At 40.0% G+C, this 20139-nt stretch overlaps 1 protein-coding gene across 1 annotated transcript; it reads left to right on the top strand.

The window, feature by feature from the left end:
- Nucleotides 1-2083: 2083 nt before the first annotated feature.
- NENF (neudesin neurotrophic factor) lies at nucleotides 2084-6911 on the top strand. The gene is made up of 4 exons (XM_041477186.1): nucleotides 2084-2386; nucleotides 3552-3612; nucleotides 4561-4664; nucleotides 5230-6911. Exons 1-4 carry the CDS (start codon nucleotides 2183-2185, stop codon nucleotides 5404-5406), a joined length of 546 nt encoding a protein of 181 aa, XP_041333120.1. The 5' UTR covers nucleotides 2084-2182; the 3' UTR covers nucleotides 5407-6911.
- The last annotated feature ends 13228 nt before the right edge of the window (nucleotides 6912-20139 follow it).

The following is a 20139-nucleotide window of genomic DNA, read 5'->3' as shown; positions in this document are numbered from 1 at the left end:
GCCACGCAGGCGCCGCCGGGACCCCCGAGCCGCCCGGCCGGCCCTTCCCGTCCCCGGCCGGTGCCCGCCCCTTGCCGGGGCTGCCGGGAGGCGTAGTCCGGGCACGGCGCTGCGGGCCGGCTGCTCGGCACACGCCTGAGGGCTCCTGGGCAGGTCTGTAGGAACATCGCTCCTCCCGAGACTCCTGACGGGGAGATGAGACTCTTCTGCTTCACAAGTCAAACTCTGCTAACACAAGCATGAGCCAGACTTGGAAAACCGGCTCCCCCCAAGCTGCACAAAATACTACCTTTTTTTTTTTTTTAATTTTAATCTTAATTTTCTTTTGCTCAAGGCTGTTATCAGAACACCAGGCGTGCTTGACCAGCAGATAGAACTCCTGCAGGACTCCTGGGGTGACCCACCAACACTGCCCGGAGCAATGGGGCACTGCAGGAAAATAAAATCAAAACCACGTGGCCACAAATACCTACACAGCTGTTTATTTTTTTTCCTTCCCCGGCATGGAAGTAATTGTTAATGTTGCATCATCAAGAAAAAGCATGTGCAACTTTTTTTGCACATTTGAGATGTGTGAAAAATGTGTATTATATGATTGGCTCTTTGCAAATATTAAAATAAATACTATATGTGTTATGTTGGAAAGTTATGCTGTATTAATCTCTTCTACATGGCGTGGTAAATATAGTTTTTAGGCTACAGCATAATATTAAAATAGACACTATGTGATGTAAGATACTTTTTGTAACCAGCTCAAGGAATGGATAAGATAATCAAGAAATTATTCGCATAGAGATAACAGCAACAAGACAAAACATCCCAAGAGAAGAATTATTGGCTCCTTATCGGGAAGAACCAGACTTCTTCCAGACTCCTGGGAGCCAAAGGAATTGATTTATAAAATGGGGGGGGGGGGGGGGGGAGCACAAGTTAAGCAGAAGACACCTTTTGTTTGAAAAGAATGTTTGAATCATGTATGAGATATGTGAATATGCAACAGGCTATTGCTTTTAAGGGTTAATCCTTTGTTAGTGAGCCATGCTTTTTGGGGCTTAGTGCCCAAGGTCCGTAATTCTTTGCTTTTTACTGTCCTTTATTGTCCTAACTCTGATTGTCCTAATTCTTATTGCTCTAATTTTTATTACTAATTTTATAACTATTTTGTTACTATTAAACTTTTAAAATTTTAAAATAAGTGATTGGCGTTTTTCACAAGATGCAACACGGTAAGGGAGTCCCTGCTGAGTAGATCATTTCCCTGTGCCTAAGGCCCATGCCTAGTAAGTTAATAACCAAGATTTGAAGTCCTTTGACAGTAACAATCCTAGTATACATTTGAATTACAGAACTGTATTCAGGAAGAGTGGATGCTGCAGGATCAAATATTCAGGCTTTAAATCCTTCAGATCCTCACTTGTCAATGCTGCAGAGATGGATTTGATATATGTATCTGAACTGCAAAAAGTTTCTAATTTTCTTAATTCTATATAGAATTATAAACACCAAGCTTATTCTTCTGCCAGTCCTGAATGTTCCTCCGTGCAGTACTTATAGCATAGGGAAAACTGTAATCTGAAAATTTCCTATTTATTCAGTCTGCTCCTAGGCTAAAAATGTCTGGGTTTTTTGTCACAAAGATGAAGCCTGCACTGTGCGCACTGGTTTTGTGAATAACATTGAAAGCAGCTAGCAGAGAAACTTCAAGAGGGGAAGGAGGAAAATTGAGAAATCTTTTGTTTTTAGGTGTCTGTTCTGGTGCTGCCAAGTCCATCTGTAAACCACGTCCTTAGGTGCCACATCCATGGTTCTTTTAAATACCTCCAGCCATAGCGTCTCCACCGCTGCCCGGGGCAGCCTGTTGCAGTGCCTGACAACCCTTTCTGTGGAGAAGTTTTCCCTAATATCCAATCTAAACCTGAGGCTACTTCCCTTTGTCCTATCGACTGTTACCCGCGAGAAGCGGCAGACCCGCACTCGGCTGCAGCCGCCCTTCAGGCGGTCGTGCAGCGCCACAAGCTCTCCCCAAGCTTCCTTTTCCCCAGCCGAAGCCCTCCCGTGCCCCTCAGCGCTGGGCAGGCGTCCGCGGCTGTTCCTGCCGCTCTCTCCACGGTGCTCCTTTAACTCCGGTCCCACCCCGCTCCCTGCCCGTGCCGCAGGCCGGGGGCGGTGCGCGCTCCGCGGCATGGCGGGCGCTGCGGCCTGCGGCCCGCTGCCGCTGCCCTGCCTGCTGCTCCTGCCGCGGCCCTGCCTGCTGCTCCTGCTGCTCCTGCTGCTCCTGCTGCTGCCGGCCGCCAGCGCCGAGCCCGAGCTGCGCTTCAGGCCGCCGGCCGAGGCCCCCGTGCGGCTCTTCACCGAGCCCGAGCTGGCCAGATACGACGGGCACCAGGTAGGGCCGGGCCGCCGCTCTGCGCCGAGGCCGGGCCGGGCCCGCACATCCCGGCGCTGCCGCCTTCGCTGGCGCTCCGAGCCCTGCAGCCGCCGCCAAGCTCGGGTTTCTCGTGCTCTGCTGCGGTGCCGCCCTGCCATCCCCCGCGCCCCGTCATTTGGGGCATCCCTCGCTTGTCGGGCAGCAGTTTGCGGGAGGTTGGCAGGCAGCCGTGTGCTCCAGCCTCTGCGCCGCGGTCCGGCTGGCAGCTGCCCGGGCTGATGCTGCACACACACCGTTTGATAATTGGGTGCCATGTGCCCATTTTACTCGCTCCCTGCTCCTGCCAGAGAATTTCAGATTACCCTGAGTTGGAGCCAAAGTTAATTTTCTCCCGCTAATTCATTAAACCATGTACTTAGACTTTAAAAAAACAATACAAAAATAATAATTAAAAAAAAAAACCAAAAAAACCAAAAAACCACAACAACAAAACCCCACCAAGATTATCAAAATAACAAGACAGTTTTAACTTAGGAGTGTTTAGCTTGCTGTGATTCAGAAGCCTCAGCATAACGCCAGACTCAAAATGATACGGTCCTGTATTGATACACATCTGCTTCTCTTTGGAAACACTTGCTGTCTGACCTTCTCGGTGTCTTCTCTAGATACTTTGAAGAGACTAACCAATGTCTGACTAAAATTACATCTTAGGTGTAAAACACAAAGCAGAAGCACTGGCTTATTAAGTAAAACAGATGTCAGCAGATCAGATTTACGTGTGTTTATGTATTTATCTTTGTTTCTTAAATAATGCTGTTGGCCACACACCCTTTTATTTTGGGCAATATCCATCTGCATTAGGAATAGAAAGATGCAGTTGACAATCTTCGAGCAGACTAGTGTGCAGACAAGAGATGACTTGCAAAAGGGACATGTCTTCTATGGTTGTGCTGTTTAGATTACAAAGATTCTCATTGCTTATGGCTGAACCCTCAAAGAATATTAGGGGCAGTTTATTGCACAAGCAAGAAATGTCAAGAGAAGGAAAGCGTATGGTGGTATAACAAGAGTAAACATACAACAAAGAGTTTGTGTCCTAAGAGCTTGTGGATTTCACAGCTAAAACGAACTGCTTTTTGCCCGTGCTTAAGTGCTGAGGATGTATTGATGGCTTTCCCTCCAGGAAGGACAGCCCATCTACTTGGCGGTGAAGGGAGTAGTGTTTGATGTCACCTCTGGAAAAGGTTAGTGTGCTTCTCCTCTGCTGTCTACTTTGCTTTCATGATATTATTCAGACATTTGGTTCTAAATATTCCCAGTGTATTGGAAGCCTGCAGTTCAATTGCAACAAAAAGATACACTGTTTCCTCTTCTAAAAAATTTGATTTTCCTCCTCTGACAGCTCCCCCTACTAAGGTTTTGTCTAGAACTTAGACTGGTCTGAGATCACAACTTGTAGACAGACAAGCCAGCACTGTCAGCTAGCTTGGGCACTGCTGATGAAAACTGGAAGGACTTCCCAGATCCCTGAGTCCTTGCCAGACGTGGGGTCAAGCCACATGGAAGCTACAGCATTTTACTGCCCTGGTTATATGAGCTGAGCAGATCAAACCTAATGTGGACATACCCACTGTACAATATCAACACTGCTGCAGCTGCATCTTTTCCTTCTGTGCTGGTGTTCACACCCCTTGCTGTTTTTGCCTTCCCTGAGAACTACAAATGTTTTAATTGGAGCTCCTGCTACTTAATCCAGATTTGCTATAAAAAGTTTGAAGGGACCATGAGGGTTTTAGACACTTGCCTTATGATTCGTTTATCATAAGTAAACGAATGGCTTGTTACTGTGTTTGTACTAACGTTGTCTGGGCATACACATTGGGTTGGCCGATCTTCAAATCCTAAATGACACAAAGCTTGCAAATTCTGGGGTCTACAAACATCTCATGAGAATGTAAAGCACAACTCCTGAAATAATAGGTAAATTTTAAGAATGCAGTATAGGAAGTTCAACAGCTGTATAACCCCAAAAAGTAGGAAATCCAAAGTCAGTTCTGGAAAGAAGTCCTAGGCTTGAGTTGTTGCTTTCAGTTCACTGACATTCAGTTCACAGTCTGGTGAAGGGCAGAGGCTGAACATACCCTGTACATTGTCAGATCATCACTGGATTTATTTTTTTTTTAATCTGACAGAATTTTATGGAAAAGGAGCTCCATACAATGCTTTGGTGGGAAAAGACTCAACAAGAGGAGTTGCAAAGATGTCTCTGGATCCCGCAGATCTTACACATGATACAGTAAGAAAATGGGCTATCAGTTTAATTGCACTTTGTAAATTTATATTGTCATGCAAGATGATAAATGATTATTTTAAATTGTTTATATTTATATAAGTTGACACATATTTAAAATCAAAATGCATTAGTTCTCTTCAGATACATAAAATATATTTACTGGTCATGAAAGGTGCTAACAGCCTTCAAGAGGAAAGATTTTCATTTGTGAAATCAATACAACTTCTGTAAACATGTAAAAGGGAAATTGCCTGCTGTTTACAAAGATGCTCACAAAGACAGTAAATCCCTTTCTTTTGGTTTGGTGTATCCTGCCGTGGCAGTGAATGCTAGCTCTGGTGGTAGGTTGTTGCTTGTTTGACCTGAATACCTTAAAGTTTTGTCAAGGCTGAATTTGAATGGAAAGAATACAATTACAAGCTGTACTATCAGTTTTGTTCCTCATGCTCTGCAGTGTAAGCCCAAAAGCTGAGCCTAAGGTTTACAGTAATCATTAAAAAAAACCTCATGTAAATATCTCTATTTTTATTTCTTTGAGACAGGACTTTCATTTCCATGTTTCCTTTAGACAGGACTCACAGAGGAGGAACTGAAGTCCCTGGATGACATCTTCAATAATGTTTATAAAGCCAAATATCCAATTGTTGGCTATACTTCTCGGCGAATTCTAAATGAGGATGGCAGCCCCAATCTGGACTTTAAACCTGAAGATCAGCCACATTTCAGCATTAAAGATGAGTTTTGAGGAACATTTTTGTACCTAGAGAACTCCTGGGCAGAGGCACAGCAGAATATTAAATTAATTCCCTGTGTTGTGGAGTTCATTACTACAATTAGCTACCATGAGTCAGTTCTCTGCTCAGAAAATAAGTGTGTGTGTGTACACACATAGCACAGAGGAAACAAACAGATCTGTAGTAGTGTCATACACCTGGGCTGTTTGCTGAGAATTACAGGAAGTATTTAACCTGCAAGTTCTTTCTGCCAGGATTTCTTTGTTAAGAAGTGTATAATGTAAAATTACATTCCTTAGAAGAAAGAATTTTAATAATTGAAATATGACTGCTCTTTTTGTAAATCCCAAGTTGTTTCCCACTCCTTGGAAAAGTGTAAAAGAATTATTTGGACAAGCTAACATCAATTCTCTGTGTTTCATCTGAATGTAGGTATCACAAGTACAGACAGGTGCAATGCATTATATACAGGCTTACATTTTCAAAAGCATTATGGAGTTTAATATTTGATGGGTTTGAGAATACTGGATATAAAGCCACTCAGTCTCCTCAAATGCAGTTACTGTGGAGTATTTCTGCAAAGCCTACAGCTGTAAACTGAGAAAAATAAATCTTTTTTCCCCCATGAGGACTACTGTGACACGTTAAATAAGACTGTTATGTTAGGTTTGGATAAATGACACTTTACTTTTTAAAAATAATTATCAAAGTTGTCATCTATATTAGATTATGATGATTTCCTTCTATCTTTCTCTGACAAAAAGAGGAAATTATAACCCACTGTTTGCCACTTACTCTTACAGCACAGGTTTATTATAGCAGCTTAGTGTCCTATGAACATTGTTAGTATTTTTATATTAACAATTTCAGCTCTCATTTTTTTATGTCTCTTAGTTTTCCTTTGTTCTTATCCTGGCTTCATCACTGCTGTTTTAATGAAGTGTGCGGTGCCATGTTCCTCTTCCTCTTAACCTGATACAAAACTGCAGATACTGCAGTGTGAAAGCAAACCCCCTTGATGGCATTTCCCTGGCAGCCTTCCAGCAGCAACAGAGGACTGTAAAAGCCTGAGCTGTATAAATTGCTGCTAACCCCTGACTTTCACTCACGTAAGTAGAATGTGAATTGTCCCATATGTGGATTTATCTGTCATTGTCACCATTTTGATTGATATGGGGAAAACTAAGCAGCTGCTCCCAATTCTGTATTAATAATACAGATATAATAAAAATATGATTCTGTATTGTTCTTCTATTTCTTAAGCATTTTGGTAACTTTCTAGGAAGGGAAGTTTTTATTAGATGATTCTCCATCTTCTAGTTTGCCTGTCAGTTGAATAACTAGAAAAGCTGTTTCTATGTATTTGCCCATTCTTTCATAATGTTACAGATTTTATTCTAGATTTGTTTTGTTTCTCACCATTAGACCACCTCATTTGCAGGAGGGACTCCATGGGCCCTCCCACTGTTGGATGGTGCTCTGAGTAGAAAAAAATAAATCAGCATCTAAGAAATTACTATTGCTTCAGATTATTTATGATTATTTTGTGTCACTATTTATTACTATTATTACTGCTGCCCTTTTGATTAGAGACCAACAGCAGCTGGGAGTTTGCTCCTTGATGATACCTGTTGCCTTTGTGGGAATGCATGTGGGTTGGGTGGTTATGGTGGTTGGTTGATTGCCAACATTTCACAAATAATTTTTCAGTGCCTACTAGTTTTTTTACCCTTCTCCTCCTTACCTTGCATGCTTCCTGATGGGGCAGCTTCAGTAGTTGTGCTGCTGTGATTACTGTAGAAGTCCTTGCTTCATCTGGCATGATATCCAGCTGCATTTCAAAAAAAAACCCTTGTAGCTCAATTCCACTCATCACCACTGAGTGGCTCAGTGTTCCTGTTCTCTCCCTACTTTTCCTGTTCTCTCTATGAAATCACCTTTGCTGGTGTCAAAGCAGGTAACTCAGCTTCTGCTTGTACTAAATTTCAGGTTCTTTTCAATGAGGAAGTGCTCCTGTTGCAACAGGAAATGGTGATATAAAACTCCCTCCTGTATTGTAAGATACTCACAAATTCAACCTGCTCTCACCCTTGTCTGTGAGGGAGATGCTTTAGTCCTTCCTTTCTGTTATTAGAGACAAGGTTATCACAACTGAGTGCATTTTAGCTTTTATTGGTTTTATTTGTTATTAAAATTTATTTATTTATTTATTTATTTATTTATTAGAACTTTTTGGTTTTATTTCCACTTGGAAATGGAAGGTTTCACATTTAGTCACTTCTTAGGCTATTTCACTTGGGGTTTCCACTCAATAGAAGTGTTACAACAATAAGGCTTTAAGTGGACACATCCTTAACACGTTTTCACTGACTGCTTTTAAAAAATGCATTCAGAGTACCACAGTATTTCTTTTAGTGTTAATTCAACAACACTATTTTATGTCTAAGGTTGTTTTACTTGCCAATGGCCTGAAATTGATTTTGCTTAAAAGCGAACTGTCAGCTATGGCTGCTTTGTTCAGGCAGCTGCATTTCCCTGACCTCTGTATTATTCCAGTAAAACAGGTGCCCTCATGATCTATAAATTGCACCCAAAACAAGCAAGCTGTGCAGAGCTCTGTTGTAGCCCTCCTACTCCACACCTCCTTTGGAGAGTCTAGAATTTCTTTTCAATTTGCTTGCTGCTTCCAGATAGCATTGCAAATGTCATTATTTTTGCTGTGTGCTTCCAACATCCATCTTGCTAATTGAAGTCTGAGGTTTTACTGAATTGCTGCACCAAGAATTGCCTTCCTTTAGTATTTAATTATAGTTTACTCTTCAGAATGTCAAGAATTATCGGATGGGCTCACTTACCTAGATGATGCATAATCTGAGTTGGTGTTTCCCAGGTGTCACTCTTTTCAATAGTCCCTCACTTTGACCCTAACACATTTGTGACAGGATAAATTCTATCATCCCTGCTTCAAGAAGGACTTCTCTTATTAACAATTTAAGCATTAGGACTGCAAATGTAAGCAACAAAAACTCATTAAAGTGTTTATGAAATGCAAATCAAAGTATCCTCCTTATTTTTTTGTAGTTGTAGAGAGTGCAGTGAAGAGAAATCCTCCTAAGAACATGTTATGAGTTATTGCATCCTAATCTAACCCAGACCACCTGCTGGAATGGAGGGGCTCTGAATTCTGCAGACAGAGCAGCTGAGATTTTTCCAAGAATTTAGGGTAAGACCTTAGGATAAAGTCCTTTTCTATCCATAACATGTATATTGACACCAGTTTTGGGTTTTTTTTTTTTAGCCCTTTGCCAAACTATGAGTCTTTCATTGACTTAAATCAGGTTTTGTATTAGTTTTCTTCTGCAGAAAAGGTCTTGTGATCCTTTGAAAACTGCAGCTTAGACTACTGACCTTGTGGTCTGCTGATACCACTGGCTATGAATTCACATCAGTGTAGGAATCACAGTGGGATCACAGTTCAGACTGCACTTGTCAGACCTGCCAGACTTCCATGTTCCAGTAAAAATTAAAAGAGGATGCTTATGTGTTTAAGGATGGTGCTTTGGAACGGAAGAAGCCTCAAAACAGTTTGTAAATCACCTCCTTTTACTGTTGTTTCAAAACCACTATCAGGTAATACATTCAACAAATCATAGTTTGGAAAGGTATTAAATTGCTGTAGTCTTTCCTTGTAAGAATCCCAAGAACCTGTAGAACAAGACAAAATGGTTTAGATGACTTTCACATATGTATTCTGTCCCTTTTAGATGAATATATTTTTCTGAAATGGGCTCAATGTAATTTGCATTTGCTCAAGAGAAAATGGAAGAGATGTGGAAAGATCCACTTAGGAAGCCCAATGCTAATTTTTTAGCAAATCTGGTTGAACTGAAAGGAGAAAAAAAAGTGAAAAAAACCCATCTGCCTACTACAGTGAGTGAAAAAGCTGCCATTCAGAAGGATTCAGCTGCACATCAGGAAGATGTGCTGAGCAGCTCTGATTAGTGTTTGCATATTTTCAGATGAACACTGGATATCTTGAAATCCCAGACCTGATGTAAGCAATGACAATCACACACTTTGTTACCCATCATCCATTTATTCCTAATGTTTTCCTCTCCATACAGGAAAAAATATACAAACCATGCAATTTATATGACAAATCTGTGTCCCATAAGTAATATTCATATAAATGCACATGAATCTATAACCTGAAAGCTGTTTACATGGTATACAGAATGGCAGTTTTCAAACAAACTAGTACTTGTCTGTGAATGCTTTGAAACAAACAAAAAATCACTAAACTTTTAGATTTGTAGCACTTCACTCAGAGCTCTCTCTGTGAGTGCCAGTTCAGACAATTATAATGTTCAGTGTAGTTGTCTGCTTTGGTAGAAAACTCAGTGCTATATCAAAAGGTGATTTTTCCCCCTCTGTAGTCAGTCAGAGTGTCAAAGACCTGGGTGTATGATAGGTGGGCATCACTGCTAGAAGTACTCTAACAGGCATGATTTTGACCTTGGCATGTCCAAAATAACCCTAACGCAGAAAAGAAAATAGGTAGGAAATGAGAATTTATCTTAGTGTGCTACTGGGACAATTTATACTGGTAGATCTGGCAGAGCAGGTCTGATAGCAGTGCTTCCTATTTTTGCTTCTGTCAAATATGGCCAATGAGAACAATGTAAACTTGCACCCTTATCCATCTCTTGGGCTTCACATAACACCTTCTGGTTTAGCATTTTTCTTTCTGTTCAGTAGAAAGTATGAGTCCTGATTTACTTGTTTACAAAGCTTACACTTAAATCTTGGCTTGGTTAATCTGTTGATGAGAAATCCAAACTAAAAGAAACAGAGATGAATGTTCTGTGAAAAATAGAGCTTGTGCACCTGGATGAACTGCAGAGCCACAGGAAGTACTCTTGAATAAACAATTTCTTTGAATATTTCCTGTAAGTTATTTGTAGCTGTTGCCATCAGAAATTTTGTACTGTTGATGAATGTTCAGCTTACCATGTTCTGCAGTACTTCTTGACAAGAGTCTTTATCATTCTGACATGAGATATTATCCTTCTGAGAAGTGAAAAGTTTAGAAGAAACTGGGTGCAGGCCATCTTGGAGACAAGCCAGCCAAGAGAAATCAAAATATGACCTAATTTTCCCTCTACTTAAAGAAAGCTTTCTGAAAAAGGAAAAGAAATCACTATCCCAGGGTCTATATTTTACCTTCCAGATTTTGCTGAAAGTTTTCCCATACTGTGCAAAGGCAGCAGATAAAGCCTTGAAAAAGACTTGAATCTAAACTCTTGCATTGTGAAAAATTTAATCCACTTCTCCTGAGGCTTTAAAGATTACAACAACTCAGATAGTGGCGTACAAAGTGTCAAACACATGAACTGAATCAAGCCAGGCCTAAGCTATTAGGAATATCTGAAGGCAGAGCTGAAACTTAGAGCTTTCACCCTTCTTTTGTAGACAACAAGAGCTTCGAATGGAAAAAAAAAATCCTTGAAGGTAACACTTGTTTCAGCCAGTTTGGGCAGACAGAATTAGATGGTGTCTGAAAACTTCCTTGTGTTGTCTTGTTCTGTGCTACTGTGCAGGGATTCTAAAATCATTTGTGTTGGATACACAGAACTAGTTACCAAGCAATTCACTGCCTGGAGGGTAACTTTATAGATTAAACTGATAACTGGTTCAAAATAGCCAGGCCAGATCAGGAGTATCCCAGGAAGGTTATTTGCCTCATTGGGGGCTGTGGATCCATAGCCTTTATTTTACACTGCAGATAAAAGTCCAGGTAAACTCAAAATTATTAATTACATTTATCCATTTATTAATTTTTAAGTTTGAGCAAAACTCCTAAAAACTTTACTAATAAGAATAAATATCATTCCACAAAAAAGCAAAGTGTTCATTCCGAACTGTGCAGCACACCTAAGTACACTTAAGGCAAAAGTGGTAATCAAGGGAATTACCTGTTTAAATTGAGATTATATTCTTAGGTAACATGTCTTGGAAGTGTCTCAGGCATTTCAAAGATTTTCCCTTATTTATTGTTTCACCATGCGCTGTATTTTAAAATAGATGCAAGACTTTTTAAGAATAGGGCAGTAGGACTTTCAAGGCATTTCTGAAGTATTTTCATGTTACACAAAGACAAACATACATGTGCACCTGAGGTACACAACAGACAGACCCAGCAATTTGGACAAAGGTGGCAGCAGTCTTACAGTCTTTTAAAACATGTTGTATTCCATATATTTCTTAAACTGACCAAGTCACAAATAACACCCTGACACAACAAAAATGATAGGCAGAAATGAGCTTGTAGGGATAGCTGAAAAACTCTCAGTATTAATGTGTGTAAAGACCAATCTATCAATTTCAGTGAACTTGAAAGGATTTTAGGAACATGAGCTTAGCAGGGATGTTTGGTGTGTGCTGAGACTCTGATTCTACACACTAAATATTATTATTGTCCCTATATTCCTTCCCATTCCTCTGAGTGGTCTCCTTTGAGCTTAGCATGTCTTGCAGCTGGAAGAAAACAGGCTGCTGAAAGGTTCATATGTGAAGCAGCAGCGTACCAGTGCAATATAATGATGTGAGGCAGAGCAAAGGAAGGGGAGTGAAACTACTTACAAGAAGCAGCAGGAGACTATAAATAAATCACAGGAGAATGCTCTTTCAGAAGAGGTGAAACTTGCTGATGCTCTCAGAGATAAGGCTGACCTTGAGAACAGAAAAGTGTGACATCCTCTTGGACACAGTTCTGGGGAAATCAGCATGAATTAAACAGCTCATACTGCTGGCTCCTTGCTTGACAACCTCAGTCTCATTTTTCAAAAACATGATGCCTTTGGCTTTGATACTTTGCAGGTGCCTGGATTCATGGAAAATCACACTGCTGCTGTTCAGTCCATAACTTATCAATTTTTCCCATTTTGTCTTTAAATGATGCCCAGTTTAAGAAAGAAGTAAAAGAAGTGGAAGTGAAAGAAGGAAGTGAAAGAAGGCTTTAGCCAGTGAAGAGGTGACCTGGGACACAGAAATGAGCGTACAGTTCTCAGCTTCACTACAGCTTTGCCATCCTTAATGGCTTCCTAGCTGTTAAATAAGCTGGTGTTTTCCTTGAATTCCTTATGACTTTTATCCCTGCTGTAACTTCCAGCCTCTTGAGGAAGGTAATGTTGGCTGGACGTTTGGGCTGGTGGGACCCCAAGATGGCTATAGTATCAAGAATGCTGCTTTATGGAACTCTAACTTTACTTTCCTCACTCCAAAGAGGTATCGCTTTGTGGTGCTTCATCTTTCAGCTGGAGTGAGTGAGGTTTACCCCATGTTGATCCAAGTAATATGTATTTAGGGGAAGCTTTAATACAAAGGAAAATAGTTACAAACCATTATTTTACAATACTGTAGCTCATTTTATTGCAAGGCTTGTCAGAGGCAGTGTGTGTAAATTCCTCATGGTACTGTGAAAACATGAATATAAGCTAGTCTAAGTCTTTGACATGTATCTGGTTTATGTTACCATTAAAAAAACCCTGCACTAGGCTGTTTGATTCAAGAACAACAGAAATAAATCAGGGTTTTTCCTGGTACTAGCTGAAAAATCATCTTGCTGGATATGTTTTCTTCACAGCTGGGAATCTGCTGGCCACATGTATTTTTCATTGTGCACACTGCTGGTAGTCACATAATAATAATCACTGGAATACCTGCATTAATTATTTACAAAAATACTTTTAAAAATCTACTTTAAATATATATATAAGAATTATGTTTTCAATGGAATTGAACTAAAAGTAGACAGCTAGACCTGAGAGGTCTCCCTGAGCTACTGAAAAGCACTTCTTGATTTATAGACAGAGTTTGGAAAGCCAAATGAATTCTGTAGAATGTTTATATAAAAGCATTACTCTCCATAACTTCCTCTAACTGGACTGTCCTTTCATTTTTATCTTTTTCCATCTGACTCACTGCACCTAAAAATAGTTTATCCTCAGAATAACACCACAAAATGGATCATGCCTACATGCAGTTATCTGAGGAAACCTACTCTGTTATTTCAGCTCATTCCTTTTGGAGTATGGAAACCACTGAACCACATATTAAGTTGGTATAAATTTAAATAACCATGAAAGTCAAGGAAGGTATGTGCAAGGATCTGATCCCTTCTTAAAAATGTAACAAAGATTACTGTCTAGGCCCTGGAGAATGTCTCACCTTTAGATATCCTTTTAGAAACAGCATGACTGCCGTGCTTTTAATGGAATCATCCCAGACCTCTGTTGGTGTTACTTCAAATAAATCCAGGCTTCTTGAATTTTAATTATTTTGCAATTTTTTCCAAGTAGCTGGAGGTACAGGTAGCTTTACACCACAGGAGCCAAAGGAGGAACTCTGTGAATGGCAAGTTCTTACCCTGTCTGGGACAAATCGTAAAACAGAAACAAACTCAAGTTCATTATTCTGTGCCCTGCAATGTGGGGGTTTTTTGTTTGTTTGGGGTTTTTTTGGCTTTTTTTTTAAGAGAAAAAACCCAAGCCAAAACAAAAAAACCAAATCAACAACAACAACAAAAAAAAGGGATTAGAGGAATTTCAGAGGGAAAAGTGGGACTATACTTGCACACCAGAGAGCTGGTATGAACTTTAACAGTAAGGCTGGTACACATTTATTTACACATTTTCAGACAACACAAAACCCAAAAAATATTACAAAGCACTTAATCCAAAGAAGAACAGCAGAGACATAATTTACCTGTTATTTATCTGCTTCAGAAAACAGATTTTTGCCTGAAGCTGTAAATCATTAAGGCCTCTTAACTTTCAACCAGTGCATCACAAATTGGCTTTCTGGTTTATAAAATCATCCTAATACTCCTCAGCACTGTTCTCTTTCAAGAGAGCCTACAGGGAGGCAGCTGTCTGAGCTGTTTGTGTTGCTGTGTAAGATCTGTGCATAAGCGTCTCTCTGGGAGTTTTGTTTTGGTTCTGTCATTTAATATTCATGACAATCACCATTAACCTGCCAGCTGAGCTGCCTTAGCATCCTGCCTCCAGACAAAGCCAAAAGTTTACTCTTAGCCCACACAGCTCCTGGCAGCCTACATTTCCACATTACTGGATATTTTGGCTTGCATTTCTTATATTTAAACTATCAGGATAAATAAAAAAAACAAACCAGAAGAACTACTAGGGAAAAGATAAAGCAAGAGCATGTTCAGTACTCCCAGTTAGTGGGAGACATGGTTAAGCAATTATTCTGATCATTCCAGCCAATACACCATGGTTTTGGGAAAGCTGACATTTCAAATGTGTCCATTAATAATAAAATGTGATGGGGTAAAGGGGAGGGGGAAATCCTTGCTTTTAAGCAGCATGGAATAAACTGCACCACCTTAAAATTACTCACAGCCCACTGCATATCTGTCAAAACAATATATAAATATTGAGAGTAGTAAATAATTTCAGTGTCACTAAGAAGAAATATATTCATGCTAAAAGCAAACTCTGTAATTACAATATTGTTTTAATGTACATATTTTTGCATCAAGAATGTCAGAATAAACCAATGATGATTAACACTCTAAACAATTCAATTACACACAGCAACTTGGAGAAGTCCAAGGGTGCTAAGTTTCAGCTTCCCCGATCAGGCAGAACAAAATATACAGTAGGACTCCATCCTGCCAGTGTGGGGCAAACTAAAAGCTCTTGGAGAATCAAGAAAACAGAGTGACACAAGGAGAAGGGAGAAATCAGTGATAAAAAGAGAGTAAGAGGAGAGAAGGACTCCCACAACGAAGGGAGAGAGAGGTAACAGAAATTTTGATGTTGACAGCCACAGCAGAGTAAGAGAAGTCCAGAGCCAGCCTCACTGTGTGGCTGGTTCCTGCCAGAGCCAGCAGGAATTATTTCAGACTAGTGAAGTGGGGAAAGAAGAAACACATGCTGTAGAGCGAGCTGTTGGGAATGAAGTATTATTTTATATTGTACATATTGATTAGAAGAAATAGATATTGATTTATATTTCTCCACTCAAGTTCCTGTGATGTTTTTTGTTCAGCTGCAGCTGGATGGACAGAAGGAGGGAGGGAGAGGCTTACTTGTTGCCTGAAGGAGGAAAAGTTTTTTTCCTTATTTTATTCTACACCCTGCAAGAGAGACTCAGGGATGGATTTGCTAAAAAACAGTGGCTGAGGGAATCAAGAGCTCAGTCTTCAATCAAGACTACATCGTCATCTTTGCTAGGGAAGCATACATTTATTTTCTAGAGGGAGCCAGTCCCCCAGGGGTGCTAATATCAACAATGTACTTCCAGAGTTAGCTTTCAAAAATAAAGGTTTGTATAAAAGGTCCTACGTAAAACTTCTGATAACAGACTTCTGAAACTTGCCACAACTTATGAATGATTCTTCCCCACAAAGAATTTAGGAAAGGTGAGGAATGTGAAATACAAATATCTAATATGATGAACAGCTGTCTACACATAAAATGAAATTACCAGAACATGGAACAGTAAAGAAGAATACAGCAAGGCCCTCTTCATTTGTATCTAATGGGCATCCCAAGTGTGGTTGCAATATTGTGAACTAAATCACAATTCACCAGTCCTTCCTGGCTGGAACCAGCTCAGCCCTCGCAGGGCCAGCCCCAGCAGTTTTCACCAGTCTCTTCCCATGCAATAACCAGCACTGCTCAGCCTTGTTTCAGCCTCCTGCTGCCTTCTGTAAAACCAACTCTGCTGCCTTCAGGCTGCTTTAAGGCTTTGCCAGCAGCAAGCCCATCAGGACTCAAAGCCTGATGGAAGCCCAACAGGAAGAGCCAATTTCCAGCACGTCTTGTCATAGCGCACGTCCTTTCCAAGCATGGTTCTGTGAGCTGTGTAATGATGATGAGGTTTTCCTGCACCTTTAAGTAGAGGAAAGAGCTCTTATCCAAGTGAGAATGACCATTATGAAGCATATACATATTATCCTGTCCATGCAGAAAACAATGATTTTATACTTTTAGTAAAAGTTATCAATTAAGTGCCTTAACGTCAGGAGGTGCAAAAATTAAGAAGAAGCATCTCCAACTACATACCAAATAGCAAATCAATACATGAAAAAAAATATTTCTCAGACTTCTTTCTGGAAGCCGCTTTTTGAAAGACTTTCTCTTCTTCAAATCCAGCCCTAACTATGGCTTTATGACAATGTGGCATAGCTGTTTCATTTCCAGAAAGCCAGTGTGTTCCCATTAGACTGCTTCTGATCTGCCTATAGCCACAAGCTACACTTAACATTGTTTATTTTCTCTAATTTGTGAGATTGTGTTTCACCCTCAAGTACATTTCATATAAGTATTGCTCTACCCACTGTTGATTCAAAACAGCTAAAGGAAATAGGAACAGGACAGCACAGTAATAGACAACAGGCCTGGAGAGAAAGTTTAGAGAAGACTGCAGTTCAGAGAGGAGCTGTTTCTGTATAAGTAGAAATCACCTACAGGCAATTTTCCTTGTTTCTAGGAGCCTATTATCTTTGATATTTATGAAACTCTTAAGCTGCTCCTTTGGAAACAATCATAGCAAATGCTCCTCCAGATGGTTATGAAGCATTTCTTTTTTTCTTTTGAAGTAATGAAAAAAAAAATTAAGAAATTTATTCTTCTAAATATACCATCAAGGCAGCTAAAACAGCATTGACATTTTGCTTCACATTTCAGTCCACATTTTTCAGGAACTCCCTACTAGGAAACTTTACTAAATGCAATAGTAAATTTAATTTAGAAAGAGTGCTGTTTTCACTGTATTTTTCTCCCCCAAATGTTTTCCTAGATGGATGCTTTCATAGCAGTACTTTTTTGTTTGCTTTGTTTCCATGCAACTTGAAATCATGAACCAATTTTCAACTAGTGTACATCAATAGAAACACAGAGCTCCAACTGAACTATGCTGAATTTCACTATTTTAGAATCCAGTCCCCCCTCTTTTCTATAGACCACAGTAACCTCCTCTATTATCAACATTCGTGTTTTCTATGCTGCTCAAAAACCTACATATTTTACATTACTTAAAGCACCAAAAAAGTACCTCTCTGATTGTGAACACAATTACATATCCACTTTTCTCCCATACTTCTAGTCTTAAATGGACACTTGCTTTTGGTTAAAAAAAACCAAAAAAACTTTGGAACTTAAGAGCTCTGTACTTCTCTGTACATCTGTGTACATTATTATCCCTTTCCTTCATTTCCCCTTTCAAAGAATATTAAGACATTCACACTACTGGGAGTTTTGACAAATATTGTTGCAAGATGCAGATGAGATAACTACTTATGAACCTGAAGCAGTTGCTAAATCTAGCTAAAAGCTATAGAAACAAACCATATGTTTTGATGGTACTTATTCTTGGTTTTGCAGGGGAAAAAAAAAACAAACATCCCCCCAAATTAAAAGTAAACATAATTTTCTGATTTCATGCTAATTTACATAATTAAATAGCTCTCCAGGAGTTTCACTGCCAGTCTAAGATAACAACCATGCATTTTGGCTCTTGCACAGAATAACCACTTCTGATTATTGTTTTTATGCATAGTCAGGATTAGGCAAACGTCTTTCTCAATGCAACCCTGGAAAAGCTAAAATCCAGAAGGACTAAGGGCTTTTAAATACTCAGTATAGCAAAATGCAGATTTGTCTGCCCCAGACTTTAAGAACATGGTAATAAGCACCTCCCCTGTTTAATGCTTAGTTTAGACTGTTAAACAACAATTCTGATATTCCTTAAATTTCACTGGCTGAGATAAGAAAGACCAAAATGTCTTTTCCTGCCTGTTTTCCTGAATGGCCTCAGAGAAACCCAGCAGAAAATGGAGTGGAATGACACCAGTTTGTAGCCCTAGATTAGAAAACAGGTTTGAAATATAACTGAAGATGCAGACAAATAGGTATTTGCCGCCCAAGCACCAGCCACAAGACAAGCAAAAAAAAACCAAAAACCACCTGAGCCATGTGGATGCAAACACAGTGTGTGTGTATGTAATTTTAGCAAAATTGTGTGGCCCAGTCAGGAATGTTACAAGTGTAGGTAAGAAAACACCCCAAACCAGTGAAGCACTTTGTAAAATGATCCTGAATTACCACAAAGAGAGAAAAAAGGGAGCAAGGACTTTCTGAATGCAGCCCTGATTGAAGAGAGAGGCTTGGGCTACTGCCAAAAGAGCTGTTTCCTATTGTCTTTTTTCCTGCTACATTCAGGAAAACAGGACCTCAGTCTAATCCTACTTTGATTACAAAGAATGTACACAAAGATACATCACTTTGTATAAACATTTTTGACATAAATAAACTAGAGGAGATCAAATATTGGCTGACCACTAAAGTCAAAAGTTATGTAACTCCTTTCATATATACTGAGAAAAAATACACAGGAAAAAAAAAAACCAGCAAAATCCTGAAATATATCAGACTTTTAGCATTCATAATTTGTAATCTAAGTTGGTTTTTAACTTAAAGAATTGAAGATATAATATGAATATAAGGAAACATACTATTTCACAATATACAGATGAAACTTTCTGAAAACAGTGTGGAGACTTGAGGAATGCAAAAAAATTATCTAGTCAATACATTACCTTGAAACTTTGAGCTCTCTATTACATTCCAGCCTAACCCCAAATTCCCATATTAGCCTAGCTAGATCACTGAAACACAAATTCCCTGCACTCACCTTCATGGGTCCTTCTGAAAGCACTGCCTGAGGCACCACTCTGCTCTCCCCTGTGTTCCCCATCCCTGAGAACTCTGTGCTGGGCAGCAGTGCAGAACTCTTTGATTCTGCACAAGCCAGACTCCTTGAGGTTCTCAGCCTCCACAGAGCTTCTGAAGAGTTTTGCTGCATTCCTGTATTTTTGATGCCTCAAACAAACAAGGGCTGACAATGTGCCTGCAGAAAGATTTCCATTGCCTTTCCAACACAGCAGCTGAGCAAGGCAAAGAGCCTGGTCCTGTACCCTTGACTCACACAGGTAACCAAAATTCTCTCCTAATACCTACTTTTTCAGAGCAGGGTTTCATTGGAAGTTCTGAAGGTATGTCTCTCTCAATTCTATTTCAGAACAGAGAAAGCAGAGAGTGCAGACTCTTCCAGAAAGGGGAAATCTGGTTCTTGTTTATATGAAGGTGCTCCCAGTTTAACTGATCAGGGCCAGAAACCTCTGGCATGAAAAAAGAATATTTACCTGGTGCATTTCTTCTATCCAGCCTAACAGAGTACTTGTTACATATGGTAACTATTGAGAAAGGCATTATAAATTTTGTTTTTCAAATAATTTTCAGTTATTGGCAGTAGGTTTAGTACAGTGGCACAGAGCACAGCTGAGAAGAACTGAGCAGGAAAAAAAAGTGCTCTTGTAAGGGAAGAAAAACGCATTTCTCATCTGTCAGTCATGCTGATACCTCACCATCTCTTGTGTTGAGAGTTGTGTCACATCATCGCAGTCAGCTGGGCAGCAGCGAGCAGCTTGGCCTCTCACACTGACCCATTTGTCCTGCCCAGCTGTAGGTTCATCCCTCTGGAAGGCTGGTCCTTGTCCAGGAAAGCGGAGCAAGAGAGACATCCAGCGGCTGCAGCATCTCCATGCACTTCTAAACACAACTGGAGACAAACCCCGCTGCCTTCTTAGCTAGTCCTTGACCCTGCGTGCATGAGAAAACACTTATGAGCCAACTATCAGACATATAGAAACAGAA

Source organism: Pyrgilauda ruficollis, unplaced genomic scaffold (assembly GCF_017590135.1).
Source record: "Pyrgilauda ruficollis isolate IOZ18807 unplaced genomic scaffold, ASM1759013v1 scaffold4, whole genome shotgun sequence".
In the NCBI taxonomy this organism is placed as follows: Eukaryota; Metazoa; Chordata; class Aves; order Passeriformes; family Passeridae; genus Pyrgilauda; species Pyrgilauda ruficollis.
The sequence above is the reverse complement of the archived record's forward strand: the minus strand, read 5'-3'. Positions and strand labels throughout refer to the sequence as shown.

What these genes read in the sequence shown, in the direction of transcription:
- NENF (XM_041477186.1), top strand. Translation starts at nt 2,183, where the DNA reads ATGGCGGGCGCTGCGGCCTGCGGCCCGCTGCCGCTGCCCTGCCTGCTG. An exon ending in TGATGTCACCTCTGGAAAAG is followed by an intron (nt 3,613 to 4,560) that starts GTTAGTGTGCTT and finishes TTAATCTGACAG; the next exon opens with AATTTTATGGAAAAGGAGCT. An exon ending in CAGATCTTACACATGATACA is followed by an intron (nt 4,665 to 5,229) that starts GTAAGAAAATGG and finishes TGTTTCCTTTAG; the next exon opens with ACAGGACTCACAGAGGAGGA.